This window comes from Rhinolophus hipposideros, assembly GCF_964194185.1.
Source record: "Rhinolophus hipposideros genome assembly, chromosome: 8".
Classification (NCBI taxonomy): domain Eukaryota; kingdom Metazoa; phylum Chordata; class Mammalia; order Chiroptera; family Rhinolophidae; genus Rhinolophus; species Rhinolophus hipposideros.
The window spans coordinates 840001-859851 of record NC_138054.1 but is presented as its reverse complement, the minus strand read 5'-3'; the positions used below and the strand labels follow the sequence as shown (position 1 = coordinate 859851).

The window sequence follows — 19851 nt, the reverse complement described above, 5'->3', positions numbered from 1 at the left end:
GCACCAATGCCAGTGCCTAGTCCACCCTTCAAAGCAATTTTGGAACTCTTTTTCTGGAATGGCCATCAGAATTTTTGTTGTTATTATCCCTGATGTCCTGAATGTCATCAAAATGTCTTCTTTTTAACATCTCCTTTATCTTTGGATAAAGAAAGAAGTCATTGGGGACCAGATCAGGTGAGTGGGGAGGGTGTTTCAATACAGTTATTTGTTTACTGGCTAAAATCTCCCTCACAGACAGTGCCGTGGGAGCTGGTGCATTGTCGTGATGCAAGAGCCATGAATTGTTGGTGAAAAGTTCAGGTCGTTTACGTCTAACTTTACCACACAGCCTTTCCAGTACTTCCAAATAGTAAAGTTGGTTAACTGTCCAATTGGTACAAATTCGTAACGAATAATCCCTCTGATGTCAAAGAAGATTATCAACATCATTTTGACTCTTGATTTGGACTGACATAATTTTTTAGTCATGGAGAATTGGCTGACTTCCATTGTGCACAGTGATGCTTTGTTTCAGGGTCGTATACGTACACCCATGTTTCATCACCAGTGATAACACGGCCCAAAACATTGTCGTGCCTCTCCAAAAGGTCTTCAACTCTCCTTTGCTTTTGTTCATCGGTCCTTCTGAACCATTTTTGCACACACCTTTCTCATGTCAAGATTTTCAGTTAAGATTTTCCTGACTGTTTCTCTACAATGTTTACTTGATCTGCTATGCTTCTCACAGTCAGTCGACGATTTTGACATACAATTAGACAAATTTTTGCAATGTTTTCATCAGTTCTTGTTACTGGCTGCCCTGACCTCTCTTTATTAGTGATGCATTCTCTCCCCTCAGAAAAATGTTTAATCCATTTGTGCACTGCTGTGTTCTTCATGGCATTATCCCCATAAACTAGGACTAACATGTCTCTGATTTCACTTCCACTCTTGCCAAGTTTAGCAAGAAATTTAATGTTTGTTCGTTGCTCTAATTCAAGCTCAGATTTCCAACAACAGCACACAAAAACACGCAACAACAATGATGAATACCACTCAGCAAGACTCCACCACACGTCGACACGAACATAGCTGTGAGACACTGATATACGAAGGTTTTGAAACCTTACCGAGCTGTTTGTGCAGGGCTGCCAGTGTAAGTGCACGGTGGCAAGTTCACAAACTTAATTGTCAGACTTCATATGACCTAGCAATTCCATGTAGACCCCAAAGAATTGAAAGCAAGGTCTCGAACAGATAATTGTGTACCCTGATGTTTATAGAAGCATTATTCACAATAGCCAAAAGGAGAAAGAAACCTAAATGTCTGTTCATGGAAGAACGATCGAATAAACATAATGTGGTATATACATACAATGGGATATTACTTAGCCTTAAAAAGTAAGGAAATTCTGACACAAGCTACCACAGGAATGAATTTTGACATTATGCTCATTGAAATAAGCCAGCCACAAAAGAATCACTACTATATGATTCCACTTATATGAGGGAGTCAAATTCAGAGAGACAGAAAGTAGAATGATAGTTGCCAGGGTCTGGGCTGAGGGGTGGGAAGTCATTGTTCAGTGGGTGCAGAGTTTCAGTTTTCCAGAGGGTGGTGTGATGGTAGCACAGCACGAAGTAAATATACTTAATGTCACTGAGTTACACACTACAAAATGGGACATTTTACTTGTTGTGTATTTTACCACAAAAGAACATGTAAATCAATGTTCTTTAGTGGTCACATGAGGTTAAAGTGGGGGAGGGGCAAAGGCAAGGGGTGAATGTGGAGGGTGGAAGATGAGGGAAGGAGGCTCGCTGGGACAGTGGGGGTGACAGGGAGGGCCGTAGCCACAGCCAGGAAGCCTAAAGAGGGTTCATCCACAACATAATAGCTCAGAAGACAGCGCATCCAGGCATCCAGCGTTGGAGGGGTAGGGTGTCCAGGGGGCCATGGCAGGGAGAAGAACTATACCCAAGAGACAGGCGGGGAAGAACAGTTTTCCCATGGGCAGGAAGGGGTGCTGGGCTTGAGCTTCTGCACTTCCTGTGGTGGACAAAGGCTTGTGCACACACCTGTGTGTGTGTGTGTGTGTGCACGTTCATGCACGTGTGTGTGCTGAACTCAATGCACTGATTTTTTCTCATTCTCTTTCCTCTTTCCTCAGCTGTGAGCATTTTTCTCTAATCTTGGGTGGGAGGCCAGAGCAGTGAAAGGATTTATCTTACTTAAATTCCCAGACCCCATGAGTTCTCTATTTTTTCCCTGAGAACCTGTCTTTGGAAGAAAAATGCCAGGAGCAGACAGCCAGGTTATTTTCTTTGTGCCCTGCAACGGTGAGCACCCATGGAGTAAGAACAGGGGAGAGTGGTCTTAGTGGGGGACATCTTTTTAAATACTTCAACAACATTATCCTCACATATCCAAACAGGGTACAAATGAGAAAGCCTCCTGACCTGTTCATGGGAAGCTAAGAAGGTTCCATAGCTGAGATCTAGTGGGGAAAGGGAGCTAGCGAGGTGAGCAGAGGGCAGCAGAAGTCTTCCAAGAGAGGGAAGACAGGCACCTTTGGAAATTGCAATTGTTCAGCAGGACTGGAGTGTGAAACCAGAGAAGGGAATGGTAAGAAATAAAGGTAGAAGTTTCAGATACATTTGCTGATTTTCTTCCAGGTAAAGATTGTTATGGAAACCTGACCCAGAAGGAGAAGAAATAAGAGGCAAAGGATGTTATGTTTACTGAGATTATTCTCACTGTGCCCAAGACAATGGGAAAGGGGCAGAGACTGTGGGGAAAGGAGGGGCGGGGAATGTCAATTGTCGTTGACATAAAGAAGAGAAGCAAATGCTTTTAAGGATAATAAAATGTCCATTGTTTGAACTCCACAGATTCCAAACTTTTGACCATTCACTCAAGTATTGGAATAAAATGAACTTGACAATCGAGTATGTCAGACAGATGGTCTAAACAATAAGGCTGGAGGCCATCCTGCTGACAACAGCACAGCAAGGCCCCTCTGGCCTCAAGGAATTCACTGAGGACAGTCAGCTGCCAACACTGCCTGCCTGGCAGCAGTGGGAGTCACTCAGAGGAGTACTTGGTGCGTCCTATATGGGAGACCACCTCAGGGGTACTGTGGATGCCTGATCATGGCACTGTACACCAGAAGCTAAACATTAATGAATGCCAACTATAATTTTATATATATAATGTGATGGCTCGGTGCGAGGTCGGAGGGATAGTGGATGGGGGGAAGGGGGTTCACAGTGTGAGGGATATAAATGATGAACGTCTAAGCATTACCTTGTCTTGTACACCTGAAACTAATAAAAAAATAAAATAAAATAAAATAATAAAAAATAAGAGTACTTGGTTTTCCAGGTACCCATCCTGTAATTTGTAATTCTCCACTTATTCAGAAGATATCTCTCTGCCTGGGTTAATTTAAGTATAGCTTGTCCTAGAAAAAAAAATGAGGTATTATGACCCCTGAAGTTTCTTTTCCAGAGAGATGATATAGAACTTGATAGTGTTTTTCTGGTATGGATAAGCATGGCCAGTGCACTTTATACAAAATTATTTCTTTGTCAAGGTAATACTTGCTTCAAGGAAACTGAATCCAATGCAGTCAAATTTCCACACTGCATAAAGAAAGGTTTATAAACCTTGGAACCTAAGGGAGGTGTAAAATTACTTAGCAACATGTTCAAGGGCTCAAAATCCCTTTGAAACTCGCTTTTAGATATAAAGAGTTGATATATTGCTTGAAAAAAACTTGCTTATATACACTGATTCAAGTCCATCCATACTTGCTGAGTATGAGTAGATAAAGCCCCAAAAAGCAGTAGTATGATACATTATTTTCCCATTTTTTCTATTCGATTGCCACTTAGCAAATTCAAAATTATTCTGATCTCATATCCTGTGGCTCCTAGTTGCAAACTAAGTATTTCTGACAGCTCCAAGCAATCTTCGACTGCAAGGATTTTGACAACGCAAGGTGCAGCCCTGTGTTTCCAGTGTTCTAAACAGACTAGTAAGACTGATCGAGCTGAAGGGGACAGTTCACATGAGAAATTGAGCAAAACAAGGGCTGAGAAAGGAGGCCTCCTGCTCTGGTTGCAGAGACGAGTTAGCAGACAGAAAGCCACCAAAGGCCACCAGGGGTTGCATCTCTCAGGAGATTTCACCTCATGTGTATGCTCTTCTCCACAGTTTTCTGTTACATTTCATATTCAGGATGCTGGTTAACCTACATCCCCTCCCCTACCTTTTACAAGGACAAAATCAAAGGGCCTGTGAATATGAAAGGACACATTAACAACAATTTCCTTGGGTTTACTAGACCTGTTAAGGGACAGGAGGGGGAGAAAACAAAAGATGTCCACTACTCTCCTTAGATGTGTTTACGTGGGCTGGAGGAACTGTCCAACGCTAGGACAAGTTTTGCATTTTTTTAAAACAAGCTAAACACTTTGAAATCTGATTTTCGGGACGTATATGAAAACCAGGAAGGAAGCAGGCTGCCAAAGCAGCCTTGCTGAAAAAATGCAACAGAAGGAGGAAGTATTTAAAAAGTTATAAGACCAGTGTTTAATAACACACACAGCCCATAACAGATTGTTTTCTAAGAAGTCTTTATTTATTAACTACCTAAAACACCAGATTATCACAAATATCAATCTGCATTGAAAAGTAATTTATACCAAAATTCATGACACGATTATGTACAAGGATTGTCCACATAATGACCAACCTAGTTCTCCAGACACCCTTGCCTGAGAGGCTCGGCAACAAGATGGCAACAATGTAAGTACAGCATTAAATTGACTCAAGGAAGCTGCCTGGTCCTGCCCACCTGTAAAAGGGGTGCAGGGGAGTGAAGGCCACTACCTAGGAGGTCTCTTCCATCAACATGAGTCTAAAGCAAAATGACTTCATTCTGGAAGAACTGCCTGTTGGCCATTCTCTCTTCCATATCTCCTCTCTTCTCCACTTTTGCTACATTTTATATACATGCTTTCCTTAAGGCAGTGAAAATAAATACCCGCAAAATTGACCTTCACTGCATTTATGTGACAGGCTATTCAAGGAGTTGATGAGGGGTGGATGAGGTCCAGCTACATCGCCGTGGATCAGTCTCACAGACGCGGTGTGGGAAAGCAAGCGGCAGGACAACCCAGACGGTAGGGGAGTCCCAATGCAACATGCACCCACCTGTTTAAATGTTGTATTAGGGATGCCTACCAGCTACTTAGGGAGATAGTGAACAAAAATATAGCCCTGAAAGAAGCTCACTGCTTCCAGAAAAACATTCTCCTGTGGGAAAAGAGTAATGAAAGGAGTTTGGCACTGTGTTTGGATTTTTACTAAGAAGTAACTGATGCCAAGAAAATACTTTTGGGCCTTCTTTGGTGCAGGAGTGAGCCCTCACTCAAGATGCCGTTCCCTGCTCAGCTTCTCCCACGGAAGCCAGACCCTGCACCAAGACTCCCAGACTTGTTCCACCTCCAGGATTCCCGTACAGTGACAGGGGAAGAAAGTCTTGTTCATGTCTTAGCCGATTCACATCTTTTTTTAAACACAAACCTCAGCATACCCGCACTTAGGTAATAACCACATTTCGTGCTGCCCATTCCACAGTAGGATTTAAAATTTTCTCACCCAATGAAACAGCCTCTTTCTACTTTAAACACAATAATCTTGCTGGGTTCTCTGTAGGGTGACTAACTCCTGTTTTGCTCAGGACTGAAAGGATTCCAAGGTTTTGGTTTGAAATGAGGTGGTCACCCTGGTTCTCTTTAGTGTTTCAGAAGACATCAATTACTACCCATGGTTTTGCCAAATCCAAGAACAAGAAATAGGGCAATAAAATGCACCTGTGAGACTTAAACACATTTTTTTTCCATGCAATCCAAAGCGTTGTAGCATTAACAAGTGCTAAACTCTTTTACAGCATCTTTCATTGAGAACAAACTGGTTTGGTCTAGGTTTGGTAATCCCATTTTATCAAGTCAAGGAATCATGCAGCCATTCCTTTCCAAAGTCCTGAGACAACTGTCAGAATTCTTCACCCTGATTATTTCATAATTAGTTCATTCACTAGACTCACTCTGGATCCCTCAAAATTAACAGTCAATGTAGTTGAGCGTAATAATGAGAAAAAGCGGAAGTGCCCCAAGCCAACAGCACTTTCCAGAAAATGTAACTCCAGTGTAAAGCTGATTAATACTGAAAAAAAAGAAAAAAAAAAAAGGAAGGAAGGAAGATCACAACAGCAATTGAAATCAAGCATCTACTTGGAGAATTAAGAAGATGCAGCACCCAGGACAGACAGCCCAAAGCCTCCCTGAGGTGCTGCTGTAGGCTAAACGTGCTGCAGTGAACAGAGCCACACACTGGGGCCTGCGTCACAGTGGCTGCTTTTCGCCTTCGTGTACCCCTTAGGATAATTTACCCAAAATACTTTGCATCTATAAGATGTATAAATTACTGCAGTTCATGACAAATACCATCTGCTGCCCAAACACGCTTGTGCTGAGCACCTAGTGAGATGCCCCAAAAAGCACTGACCACATGCTGTGGGTTCTACAACAATGCCTCTGAAAAGAATGAGGTAAGTCTGTATTGTTAGGCTACAGGGCCCTGCATAAAAGTGGGTGCAAGACGATTCCATGAGGTTTTTTAAGTTTATGTATATTTATAGAAAAGTGAAATGTGTTGGATGAATAAGTCAAACTCTTCTTGTGAACACTTCTAAGGAGGAGGAGTTGGGCTGAGAAGAAGCATGAGCCTTATTTTTTGCCCTTCTATATTGTTTACATTTTCTCTAGTTAATATAATTGTTTTAGCATTAAAAATGTCTTTAAGAAATGAAAAAAAAAAAAGAAATGACAGTCCAATGCTTTATTGCTTCCCAAACAGGATAAATGCTATACTTTATCTAGTGCAAGGTATACAGTTTGTTGAATGACTAAAAAATAGACTAGAATAAAAGTGGCATATATTTGAGAACTATCAAGTCTTCTGCTGAGCCTAAAAGTAATAGCAATTATTTTGTGTTAAGACAAAAATGTGGGATGTTGGCAGCAAAGTCTAAAAATCTGTACTTTTCCAAAACAAACAAGTAAGTGGTCAGGTTTATTTAGGCAAATGGAGATCTTAGTGATTCTACAAAAAGATGCATTTGGAAAAAGCCCAGGAATTTTAAGGCCCTGTCAAACCATGATTGGCATGAGGAAGCATATAATATACAAAATAAGCAGAAACAACCCACTGAGTCTGCAGTTATGCAACCCGTGCAACCCTGTCATCATCTTTCCTAACAGAGTTCACCAATGTGAAAAGCACCGGCTCCTTCTCTTTAGTGTTGTCATGGATAAGTCACTGATAGCCAAACAAAACAAACAGGATAAGAGGGGAAATGTCACCGAGTTTCAAAAATGTATCTTTAGTACTTGAATTGTTGATCTGTCTTTTTTCTTCTTCTTTAAGAAAAAAATTTTAGCAATAATTTCTACAGAATGAGAGACAAAAAGACAAACAAAAAAATCTTAGTCGTTACTAGATTGTAGGATAGATAAAAACGTAGTACTCAAGTGGATCTGACTCCAAAGGCAAGGGAAACAAAAGCAAAACTCAACAAATGGGACTACATCAAACTAAAATGCTTCTTCACAGTGAAGGAAATCACCATCAAAACGAAAAGGCAACTAACTTACTGAATGGGAGAAAATATTTGTAAATCATACATATGACAATGCATGATTAAGGGGTTAATATCCAGAATATATAAAAAAAATCATACAGCTCAACAACACAAAAGCAAGCAACCTGATTTAAAAATGGGCAGAGGACATGAAGAGACATTTCTCCAAAGAGGACATACATTTGGCCAACAGACATATGGAAACATGCTCAACGTCATTAATCATCAGAGAAATGCAAATCAAAACCATGATGAGATATCACCTTACTCCTGTCAGAATGGCTATCATCAATAAGTCAACAAACAACAAGTGTTGGCGCGGATGTGGAGAAAAGGGAACCCTTGTGCAGTCGGTGGGATTGCAGATTGGTGCAGCCACTATGGAAAACAGTGTGGAGATTAAAAATAGGGCTACCTTATGACCCAGCAATTCCACTTCTGGGTTTTTATCTGAAGAATACAAAAAATTAATTTAAAAAGATATATATATCCCTATGTTCACTGCAGCATTATTTACAATGGCCAAGACATGGAAACAACCTAAGTGTCCATCAGTGGATGAATGGATAAAGAAGATGTCATATATATATACAGAGGGTGTCAAAAAAATTTATACATATTTTAAGAAAGGAAAAAACTATATTAAAATTATAATAATATATACCAATAACAAAAGATGAATACAAGTCATGTATATACATTTTTTGGCACCTCCAGTATATATATATATTTTTTCACATATATAATGCATATTATATGAATATTATTCAAAAATGATGAAATCTTGCCATTCGCAACAACGCAGATGGACCCTGAGGGTATTATGCTAAGCAAAATAAGTCAGATGAAGAAAGACAAATACTATATGATTTCATTCATAAATGGAATCTAAAAACAAAAATAAACAAAAACAAACTCATAGATACAGAGAGCAGACTGTTGGTTACCAGGGTTGGGGGGCCATGAAATGGTAAAGGGGTCCAATTGTGTGGTGAAAATGGTAACTAGATTTTGCAGGTGATCACTTTGTAGTGCATACAGATGTTGAATTATGTATTCCTGAAACATATAATGTTACGTATCAATTTTACATCAATTAAAAAAAAATTACTACTCAAGGGTAGCCCTAATGCCTTTTGGCTCAAGAAAAACGCAAGAGTCTACCAACTGGTTTCCAGGGACACCCAAAGAGAGAAAGCAAGCAGGGGCAGCAAAAGGCAAGGCTTGAAAGCCCACCCTGGGATGAGACCCAGGTCAGGTGGAGAGATGGGCCAACCCAAAGCTGGAGACATCGTGGCCCGACTTCAGTCAAAGATTCTGTTTCCTTCTATAAGCAAGCATGTGCTATAAGAGCAACATCTCCTATGTATGTTAATCCGTTTCTTTTGTAGGCAGAGTAGCCTCAAATTTAGATTTTACTTCCCTGAGAAATAGTACAATACTTAAGTGCTTTCATCACTCTAATTAGTGATCAATATTGAAACACAAGTTTTCTCAGTCTTCAAGCAAGAAATAATCCACATCAAATTAGAGATAGCATTTAAGTAAATGTAAACACACCCTCTGGGTAATTTTCACAGTTATCGTCAACGACAGTCTGTCCGCAGAATACCCTGAAGACCATCCTTTGTTTTGGAATAAGCTCATCTGTCAATTAGATGGAGCGGATTTTCCGCACATATTTTTGCTGAGATTCGCAAGTGTTGAACTGAAGTTCCAATCCTTAAATTCCTCAAAGAAAAAGAGGTGGTTCAATCAGCTGTTCTTGTCAAAGTCAGATATTTACTATGAAACAAAATCACACGTCTTGATGTTTTTTCATTCTTGAATGGAGGAGTGGCGAATAGATCTGTGATAATCCTCTGGACTGCTAATGTGTTCGGGTAAATCATAGCCCCTTAGGAAATGTCCACTGTTTTGTTGAGCAAAATAATACAGTTGTCTGGCTAGAAGAGGTTCGACCTTCAATAAGAGATTTTAAGAAGACGTTACTAAGACATTCTTTTTAACATCCCGCAATTGGTTCATCATTAAATAACTCAATATCCAAGGGTTCAGTAAAGTTAAGCCCAAAGTTATTTGCTATAACACATCAAAACATTTTATATTTGGGACCTTCATAAGACTAATTTTTTTGTTAGTCCCTCCCTACACAAACCTCTAGGAACAAAATCTACTTATTCTGGGTTTCAATTGAAGTTAAAGTTAAAAATGATACTTTTAAATTATCTGCTTGAAATTTATGTTTCAGTCTTGAGACTGAAGCCAAAACAGATAAAATGTTAAATTAAAAGGAAGTTTGAGGTAATATTCAATGTAATTTAGGCCAATGAGGTTATTTTTCCACAACTGGAGTTTGACAGGGATGAGAGGGCTCATCCTGAACAATTTATGATTCCAGGATGACCCAGAACAACTGTATGTTTCTAAACCAAAGAGAAAAGAAAAAGAAACCAAATCAACAACAAAACTGCTATTGTGGGTAAAGAAAAGTTAATTGATCCCAAATCCATCTAGTTTGGTTATTAGAGTGGATCACATTCACCAAAAAATTTCTACTTTCAGCTTTTATTGATTTTGCAACCTCTGAGAAAACCAAACATTTTCAGTGAATTGTGCTATTAAATTGAGCCTTTATGTTATTTGATTTTTAGTAACTTAAGCATAATTTATTTAAAGTACCTGAAATAAATTAAATCCATAATAAAGGGAGTAGGAGGTCCTGGGGATACATCCCCTTTTCCTCTTCCGCACCATACAGCATGATTTCAGGGACCCTTGCCTGAGGAACCTTGCCTAACCAAGAGGAAAGGTAGTGCATCCAAAACCCTTAAAATCAGACTGATGGGGGAGCTTATTACCAACTTCTGAAATGTTATTTATCAATGCCAAGTTTATTTAGTCGTTTAACAATCCCAGTGGTTAACAAGATATCAATTATTATATCAATAATTGTATCAATCACTGGAGGGGATTCGTGAGAGAATTCTGAAGTCTATGGGACTATATTTTTGTTTATTGGTTGGTTTTTTATTTTACAGTACAGAAGGGGGGTTGCATGTTCAAGATTAGATAGTGGTCTTTTTTTTTTACTATTCAATAAGAAACCGATCAGAACTAAAAGATGACCTGCATTTTTCGGTTATTGGGTATAATTTTTTACCTTTGCTGCTCATTGTCAGGGTCTATTAATAACTCCTGATTTTCAAATACAAAAATCCTAGGTATTCAAAACTCTTTTCTGTGGCAAATTAATGCTAAATTTTATCTATAGAAACCTTTTATTTCTTTTCTTTCTCATGAAAAAAAGATGTCTACCTGCCACAGTTGAACCTGTCTTAAACTCTGCTGGAGAACAACATGACAATGGTCTGATCCACTTGAATGCTTTGCAAAATTTAGTCTCCTCCAAATAACACATGACCCTTGGTTTCCAAAAATTAAATAATTTCTAAAACTCTAGAAATAAATGAGGGTGTGGGGAAAATCTGGAGGAGATCTACAAAATGCACAAGTCAGTTGACAGCTTCCCATTTGGGAGAAGCTGCTCTGTCATGCGAGGATCAGCTGGACAGTTTCCAGCTGCAGGCCCTGCAGCCCCCTCTGAACCACGCCTCCGCCTCACTGCTTCCCAGGTCACCTGACAGTTTCTTTTCTCTGAATGGGGCACTGCACTTGATGAAGACAGAGAAACAGTCAGTCATTTGAATGTGACTAAATACTTACGTGAGCAGTGATGAGCTTCCTTTGCCTCTGAGGGTCTGGAAACTCTTCCCCAAAGCATAGCGTTACCTGCAATCTTGGCAGCGGGCGGCCATGGTGAGCAAAGGCTTGCAGCTCTGGAGAAACCACACAAGAAAAAGAAAATAAAAACCACACTCAGAAACACTCATCACTGAGCACGGCAGGTTAAGGCAGAAAGCGACTGCTCTAAGATTTGGAAGACTGAAATAGGAATGAGAACTCTCTTTCTGAATGGGTCCTTAACTTCAGACCCCAGTAGGGACCATGCTTTGTAGCACTTGGACCCATGAGGTTGCAAAAGGCAGCGGAAGGGAGTAAAGTAGGAAGAAAAAGGAAAGCAATGTAGTCATGTAGAGGCAAAAGAATAGTTTATAAAAAGGAGGAATTTTCTTTGAAAAGAATCTGAATTTTCTGACTTGTCCCAGGATTACTTAAAAAAACCTCACCTCAAAACTGCTGAAATCTGATAGTCTGCTCTCAGTGCTACCCAGGACCACTCTGTCACTCCGGCAGCACGGGAAATGTTGGACGTTGTCTTGGAGACTGAACATTGGTTATGGGCGGCTGCGTCCCACTTGGCACTAGGACCAAACTGGGTCCTAGTGACTCTGAGCTGACTTCTTGCCTGTCTTCTGGGACAGGTGATTTGAGATGAGCCGGGTAGTGAGGAAGCGCTAGGGGCCTCCACTTCTGTGGATGCGTACGCCTTAAAGCCAGCCCTCCTGCCCTCAGGATCAGAACCGAGACCGGAGTCCTACTGCAGAGACGTAGTGCCCCCCCAGCATTGACCCCTGTCTCCTCACCCACACTCAAGACGACTCTCGTGCCTCTAGCTGCTCCTATTTCCACTAGAGTCAGATGTCATGTCTGCAGGAGAACAGCGCTTACACAGTCTGCTACTTTTGCAGAACAGCACGCTGCTGCATCTTCAGCAGATCCACACCCTCGGGCTTTGCCTGTGGGGGCCGTCCCTAGTAGACTGCAGATCCTGAATGGGTGCATATCAAAGATTTCCACTGTTCTCTTCAACTGAAGAAGTTTCTAACTAACTCACTACACTATTTGACTTCCTGCTTTATTTTCTTCCAGAATTCAATTCAAACCCAGCCAACTTAGTCAGAACGTATACAAGGCATTCCGCACTGAGGAGGTCTGAGACTACACCCACACAAGCTCGTCAGAGTGGGACTTGATAGAGTTCTCTAAAAAGTGCCGCCTCCAGTGCTTGGCACCAAGAGGATGTGCTGAGGGAACTTTGGTTATACAGAAGCTGCTCCGCACAGCTTCAGTTTGTAAGGTCCCAGGTTCCTCTGTGCTCCTTAGTGAATAAACACTTCCAGATAAGGGGTTGCCGTGGACAAAAGGCACAGCTCTTGGTTACAGAAGAATGAGATAAAAAGAAAACAAAAACAACCGTGGCTCAAGACAAACACTAAATTCTAGGCACGTGAACCCTCCCGGGGAAGCTCACAGCCAGCCCGTCACGTCTGCGTGCTTCTTGCCTTGTCCACCTCTGAGTTCACTGTGACTCCAAGCCCAACTTGCAGCTTACTTAACATAGGAGGAACTCATCTTCCTAAAACATGCGTGCTGAGAGAAACTCGGGGGAATGGGCCATTCCCTGGGCCCCTTTTATTTAAGGTCCCTGGGGTGCCTTAAATAAAACCCCTGAAGCTGAAGCTGAATAGTACTGAATGTCACAGGATGTGGAGTGCAGCACAGGGGATAGAGTCAGTGGAAGTGTAACACCGATATACGATATCAGAGGGGTAGTAGATTATGGGAGGGGGCCTATCACTTTGTGAGGGTCGTAAACGTCTAACTATTACATTGTTTTGTACACCTGAAACTAAAAAAAAAAACAAACAATAATAACAACAAAAAAGAAGCCCTGCAGTAGTTTCTGGATCCAAAGAGACTAAGATTCACAATCTCTGAGAAGATGCAAACTTGGTGGGCTCTCTCAGACGCCACTGCAGCACAGAAGGTGTAGACAGGGCACCCCTCAGCCACTCTTGCCTCTCCCTCAGGCCTCCCCATGATGACCATGCTGGTCCCCAGGACAGATGGGGCAGTCACAGCACAGGCTCAGAGGCAATTTTACAGCTCAGTGAGAGGGGCATTCAGACCCTTGTGCCTTTCTCACCATGATGCTGCCTTGGGCAACCAGAGACTCAGCTCTCCCTCTTTTTCTTGTCACACCTCTGTGGGAGGCTTAGTATTTCTAGGGAGATATTTGTTTTGGGGGGTGCCAAAAAGAATTTGAATGAGCCTAAGAGAATCTGGGCAACTCACACACAAAAGGCTGAGCACATGTCAACGGAACCAGAGCACAGACACCCTGCTTACTTTTATTTTAAATGAACTGAACCAAGATGCACATTTGGGGAAAGGACAGGCATGTGTAGAGCCAAACACACTGGGCGTCTCTGAAGGAGGAGATTATAATAGACAGGTGAGGACAAGGTGGAGGGATATTGGCAGTTAGAGGGCAGGTTACACTAGCTTTCTCCTCCAAAAGAGGCAGTGTCCATGTAGACAGTTAAATGAACACTGTGGGTGAAGCTTCAACAATAACCTGGCCAGTAGTTTCATAAAAGTCTGCCCTGGGCTGACTTAATTGTCATGGAATCAAAAATAGGAAAACAAAACTTACTGGTTCTGGAAAATATGATTTGAAACACACTTATCATAGAGATAGCTCATAGGCTTCTCATAATTTCCCTTTTGCAAATCAGTTCCACATACTCTATTTTTGGTCCCACCTGCTGGAGGGCTGCATAAAGATGATACATCTCACAACCAAGAATATTAACAATAGACTTCTAACATTTGCAATTGTCCCAAGAACCTTCAAAGAGCAGAAACATCAACAGACATGCTTGCGGAGATCATTCTGCCAATAAAACGTGAACCTTATTAGTAGGTGACTGTTGAACTCCAGGATTTCAAGTCCTCAGCCTGAATTCCAGCCTCCTGGGAGATCTCCCTCCTCTGCACCCCGCCAGTGGTACACTGGAGTGGTAGTACCAGGAGAGGTGAGATGCGAACCAAGCTAGAACCCTGTTCTGGGTTACGCCCGAGTGGGTTCAGAGATTCGCAGCAGGACGCTCTCTGTCCGCGTGGAAGTGGTCTTCTGTTTCTGACCACTGTGGCAGACATGCCCTCACCACCTCCATTCTCTCGGTAAGGCTTACAGGTATGGGGCACTCCATTCTGACCAATAATTAGGTACATTACCTGATAAAAACTGCTGTGTGTCAAAGAGCTTGCAGGTCTGGTCTCTCTCCAGCTTGTTGGGCCGGTCGCCACACAGTGCCAAAGGCCCGTCCCAGTAGATCCTGCTCTGGCACAGCCGTTTGGCATAGAGCCCATCAGGAGCCATCCAGAGGACCACGCCCCTTTCCAGGTGGCTCAGCAGTTTCTCGATGTTTTTCCTCTGGCCATTGTCCTCCGGGTAGGGGAAGAGAACCTGGTCCAGGTTACTGGCATCGTAGGTGTGCCCATGGGAGATCCGACAGCCTTCGGGGCTGGCCGTGGTCACCTCTTTCACCAGGATCTCCCGGTAGTACAAGCAGATGTGGAGTCGGCAGTCTGCAAAGACAGGACTTCGGGTCAGTGCTGAGGGACCAAGGAGCACTGTGTTCCCACAAGGGTGCCAAACCACTAGCCAGAACAAAGTATTTGGTGGGACACTGGTGTCCCAAGATGCTCTGTAGAAAGTAAAACATCCCAAGGTCAGGAAGTCTAGGAAATGCTCACGCCCTTACTTTCCTCCTGGAGCTTCAAAGACAATGAGAGACATTCAAGAAGTTCCACAAGAAATCGGTTTGATGTTTTTTAACTTAGCATTTTCCAAATTTCTGTGATGTGGGTTATTTTTTTTTGGGGGGGGGGAGCATACCTTTTAGTAATTTTCTGCAAAATGTTTGACTTGTATTAGAGAGCACCACTGTTAAGAACTTACTATGTCATTTTCTTTCTCTCTCTGTTTGTTTGTTTTTGTTTTTGTTTTTGTTTTTTTAGTGATGGTGGTAGTGGTAATGACAAAACGTGTCTAATATACTAAGTCATTTTAGACAAACTGAACAAAAATTCATCTTTAAGTATGACAATCAATTTTGATTTTGAAGAAAATCCTAAATTTAATTTCTGCTAGCAAAAAGAATATAATGTTTCAGGGAAAAAAGAAAAAATAAATCTACCCATACATCTGAAACTACCCTAAAATTATCAATATGTCATTTAGGTAAATATATATATATATATATATATATATATATATATATATATTTATATTTATACACATTGAAGTTCCCAGAAGGCTAAGCACTAAGGCTTTAACAGTGAAGATCTCTGGGTGATGGGAATGTGATGTTCTTATTTTCCATTTTTGCTTTTCTGATTTTTTAAATTAGTTTTCACACTGTGTATGTACTACTTGTATAATAAAATTAATTTATGTGGAAAGAAAGGAATCAATGAGAGAAATGTTCTGAGAATAAAGTCTGCTGAAACCCCACTAAAGCTATGTGTTTAAGTTTGAAAATAACTCTAAAACTGTCCTTTCAAAAACATTAAACAAAATGAATTCATTTATGCAATTTTGCTGATTTCAGAACCTTCTTTAAAATATGACCCGTATACTGAAAGGAACAAGCTTGGTTTGCAAAGGGCACCTTCACTGAAATGCAGAAGGGCCTCATGGATAGGCAATAGCTACTCATGATAACTGCATGGGATGGAAAAATGAATGGGAATTGCAGTTCTCTAATAAATGCTTTCAAAGCAATAATTAATCTGTATTATGCATATCAAAAACAGAAACCCACAAAACCTTCTTATTCCTCAATGGCAGGTTTTGAGACTTAACCCACATACTGTCTCAATCCTCCACTTCAGTTTCTTCCTCTGTAAACAATGGCTGAGATCTAACTCAGATGGCTGGGTGCCCTAATGATAGTGGGTGTAGGCCATTAGAGGTGACTTACAGGGCAGGTTTCATTTCATTTAATGTCATCAGAAATCATGAGGTCAGAGTGATACAAATAGCTGTTTATTTCCTATTTGTTAGTCCCTCACACAAGTCTTAGGTGCTTAAGAAAAGTTTTGAAAATTTCTAAAAACAAGCACAAGCCTTTCTGCTTGGAAAATCTCAGCCCCTCCATCACTCAGAAGCATCTGAGAAGAAAAGCAGCAACCTCATTCAGAACTCCAGAACCAAAAAGATCTAAAAGATAGAAACTCCAGCTCCCCTGGGAGCAAGAAAGGCACCCACAACTCTTGTCTCCCTGAGACCTTGAGAATTTAGTTTATATTTTCTATCAGTGATTTTTAAAGAAGCCAGGGGCGGGGGCGAAGTGAAAATTCAAAGCTTAAGCTATTCGTTTTTAATATAAATACAAATCCCATTTTTAAACAATCCAAAACATTATCTAAAAAACACATACGCATATATCACATATGCTTAGGACATCTTAAGGTGCCTTACTTAAAACAGGTAAGCTCTCTGAGGTGCCAGGATTCTTTTAGAAATAAAACTTTGAAAAGCAGATCTAATTCGTATTTTTTTGGAAGTAGTATCAAAGTTCAGAGGAAGACCACAATCCTCATGGGAATGCAATGGAGGCCAAGAAGGCAGAACTAATGTCCCAGAAGGCAGACTAATGCTGAGGAGGAGCTGTACGTGGCTAAATCTGAAAGGATAATCAGCTTTTCAAAATGAGAAGTTCTTGTGTTTTTTTCTAAGAAATTATACTACATTGTGAGAATGTTAGCTAAAGAGGTAAATGAAACTGGAATGTTTGTATATTCTTGGAAATTCAGAGAGATGCCACTGGAGAACTTAAAATGACTCAGCCAGCGCGAGAATTACATCAGAATCCTAAGCTGGTTGCTCAGTGCTAACTGTCCTAATGGTGCTCTTCATTCACACGGGTGGGGAGTCATGTGTGCCCACGCCCATTCCAGGCACCAGCAGGAGGGAAGCAAGTGCCCACAGGTTGTACTCACGACACATCACACCCACCCAAAGGTAAGGGTAAGTATCGCAGAGCCGGACCCTGGGTGCCTCCAGACCCGACCCACACTCACCTGAGAGCGCCAAGGCTTCAGCAGACCTTATGCTTGGCTCTATGGGGATTCCAGGGGCCTGGGACTCAGGCGGGGCACAAGCATAAAAGGTTCCTGTCACCTGGCAACCTGTATTTGTAAATAAAAATCAGATGATGTCTAAACAGAGTCCATCCACACATAAGGAGGCCATCTTTCCCTGAAGTGTGGCCACTTAGCCCCAGGCGGGTGCATCAACCCTAGAAGAAAAGGGCTTTAGGCTGGCCCTCTAGAGTCAACCACTGGCTCTCTCAAGATGCAAAGACAAGCTGAAGTACTATGGGAAAAACCAGAGTCGAAGGAGAAGAGAGGGAATCTTTTCACAGTTTGGAAGGAAACTTGGATTTCGCCCTCTGTAATTTTCCCTTTTTTTCCTTCCTCCCTCTCTTCTTCCCTTCTTTCTTTTCATTCTTTCTTTTAGTTAGTTAATACGTTCATCACTACACATAATTACTAGTGTTTGTGTGTGTGTGTGTTGAAAGCATTTAAAATCTACTCTGTTAGCAACTTTCAATATCATATTATTATTATAGTCACCATGCTGTATATTATGTTAGATCCCCAGAACTCATTCATCTTATAATTTGGAAGTTTGCACCATTTCACCAACATCCCTCCATATGACGAACAGGGAAACTGAGACTCAAGACAGATGAGGTGATTTACCCCTGTTCACACAGCAAGTTCACAGCAGAACTGAACCGCTCAGGTCTATATGAGTTCTCATGCCAAACAGCCCAGTTAAAAACTTATACATTGCTTACTCTGTGTTTCTTTTGCTTGCTACTGCTGGATTTGGGAGAAAACTGAACCATGTCTCTTGGCAGCACAGCATTAAACATTAATAGAGAAAGACTATATAGCAGAACCTAATTTTGCTGGCACTTTATTTAATGTCACCTGTGTTTCAAAATACGTCTTCCTATTCAATCTTGTTGAACAGTTCTAGGCGTTGTCTCTTTACTAAGGTTATTAGTTCAGTAGAGCCCGATGTACTGGCTCTGAACTTTAGAACTTTAGTTTAACATTAGCCAATTCCTCCTCTATGATATGGAAAACAACCTTTGTTGCAAATCATTCTTAAAAAACTGAATTCTGAGGGTTTTTTTTGGTAAACATGCCATTAAATACAAATCTGAAATAATGGTGTACTTCTTCAATACCGTAAGCCAGGAGTAACCTGAACATGACTACAAAAAGGGTAACTGATCAAATTCTAAAGAGGAAAAATATTCCTAAAACGCACAGAAGACCCTTCTCAGGATTTGTACTTAAACAACTAACTCAAAAGTTCTAAGCTTATGTTTCGCTGTGTCGAATATATTATGTGAAATTTTCTCTCCACTTGATGTCTGGGGAATTCCCAGGCCTGGAACCACATCTAATCCAGAATAAGCAAAGCTTTTTGGGATAACACCAGTGCTAGGCTCCCTGTGGAGACTTTTTATGGGTTTTTCTTCATAGTGTTCAATCATTCCCTTTTTATTATCACCTTTAATCCCAAGAACAACTGAAATGGGCACAGCATTGGTTAAGAGAAATATACTAGTTCAGTAATCTCCTGGTGGCCCTTTAAAGGGGAGGGTCAAGCACAGATGTAGTAAAACTATTTTACAGATGTGTAGTTGGAAACAGACCAACGAGATTATGTGGCCCTCAGTCAACATTAAGGTACCATCCAGTGGGGGAAGACTCCTGAAATCTATTTTTTGCCAAAGATTAAAAATAAAGCTTAAGATAATTTGGGGAGGATGAAAAATATTAACCTATTGAATAGATCATTTACAAAACATAGCCAACTAGTTTGATATCTGACATCACCTATCTTAAATGGGGTTAGGAGATCTGAAACTAAATTCCAGCCCCTCATTTTTACAAGGTACATTCTGTGAGTTTGTCTCTATAAAAAATGAAGCAGTTTTTAGCTATCTGGAAGGACCTCTGAGATGCTTAAACAAGACCCCAGAGAAGGTAGTTATGAGCATAGGTCCCAGCACACAGTAGGCCAGGTGTCAGTAAAGCTTTGCATCCTTCCTCTGAGGGTCTTACCATCCCACAGGAGAGAGAGACCTCTCCTTCCAACAGCTCTGAGAAGGGAAAGAACTGCAGTACTGCCCAAAAGGACAGATCAAGACCCTCTGGCCAGGCTTCTTCTGCTGGGTCAGTGGCAGCCATGGCAACCAGCCCCAGCACAGCCCTCACCGTTTTCACAAGCTGGGCCTTGCCAGTGGTGGCTTCGGGGTCCAAATGTCACAGGACATTGATATGGGATTTCCGGATGTGGCTGATCAGGCACGTACTC

The 19851-nt window shown here is 41.2% G+C and overlaps 1 protein-coding gene across 1 annotated transcript in view; it reads right to left on the bottom strand.

Annotated features, from left to right (window-relative positions):
- Nucleotides 1-8620: 8620 nt before the first annotated feature.
- Nucleotides 8621-19851, bottom strand: part of IRF4 (interferon regulatory factor 4) — a gene marked incomplete at its 5' end in the record, with an annotated part of 14958 nt that continues 3727 nt past the window's right edge. Inside the window, 5 exons of the mRNA XM_081056439.1 lie at nt 8621-9656; nt 11421-11533; nt 14679-15032; nt 17532-17639; nt 19752-19851. The exon at nt 19752-19851 is cut by the window's right edge and continues 45 nt beyond it. Coding sequence (XP_080912565.1) covers nt 9513-9656; nt 11421-11533; nt 14679-15032; nt 17532-17639; nt 19752-19851 — 819 coding nt within the window. The 3' untranslated portion in view covers nt 8621-9512. The remainder of the gene's footprint in view (nt 9657-11420; nt 11534-14678; nt 15033-17531; nt 17640-19751) is intronic.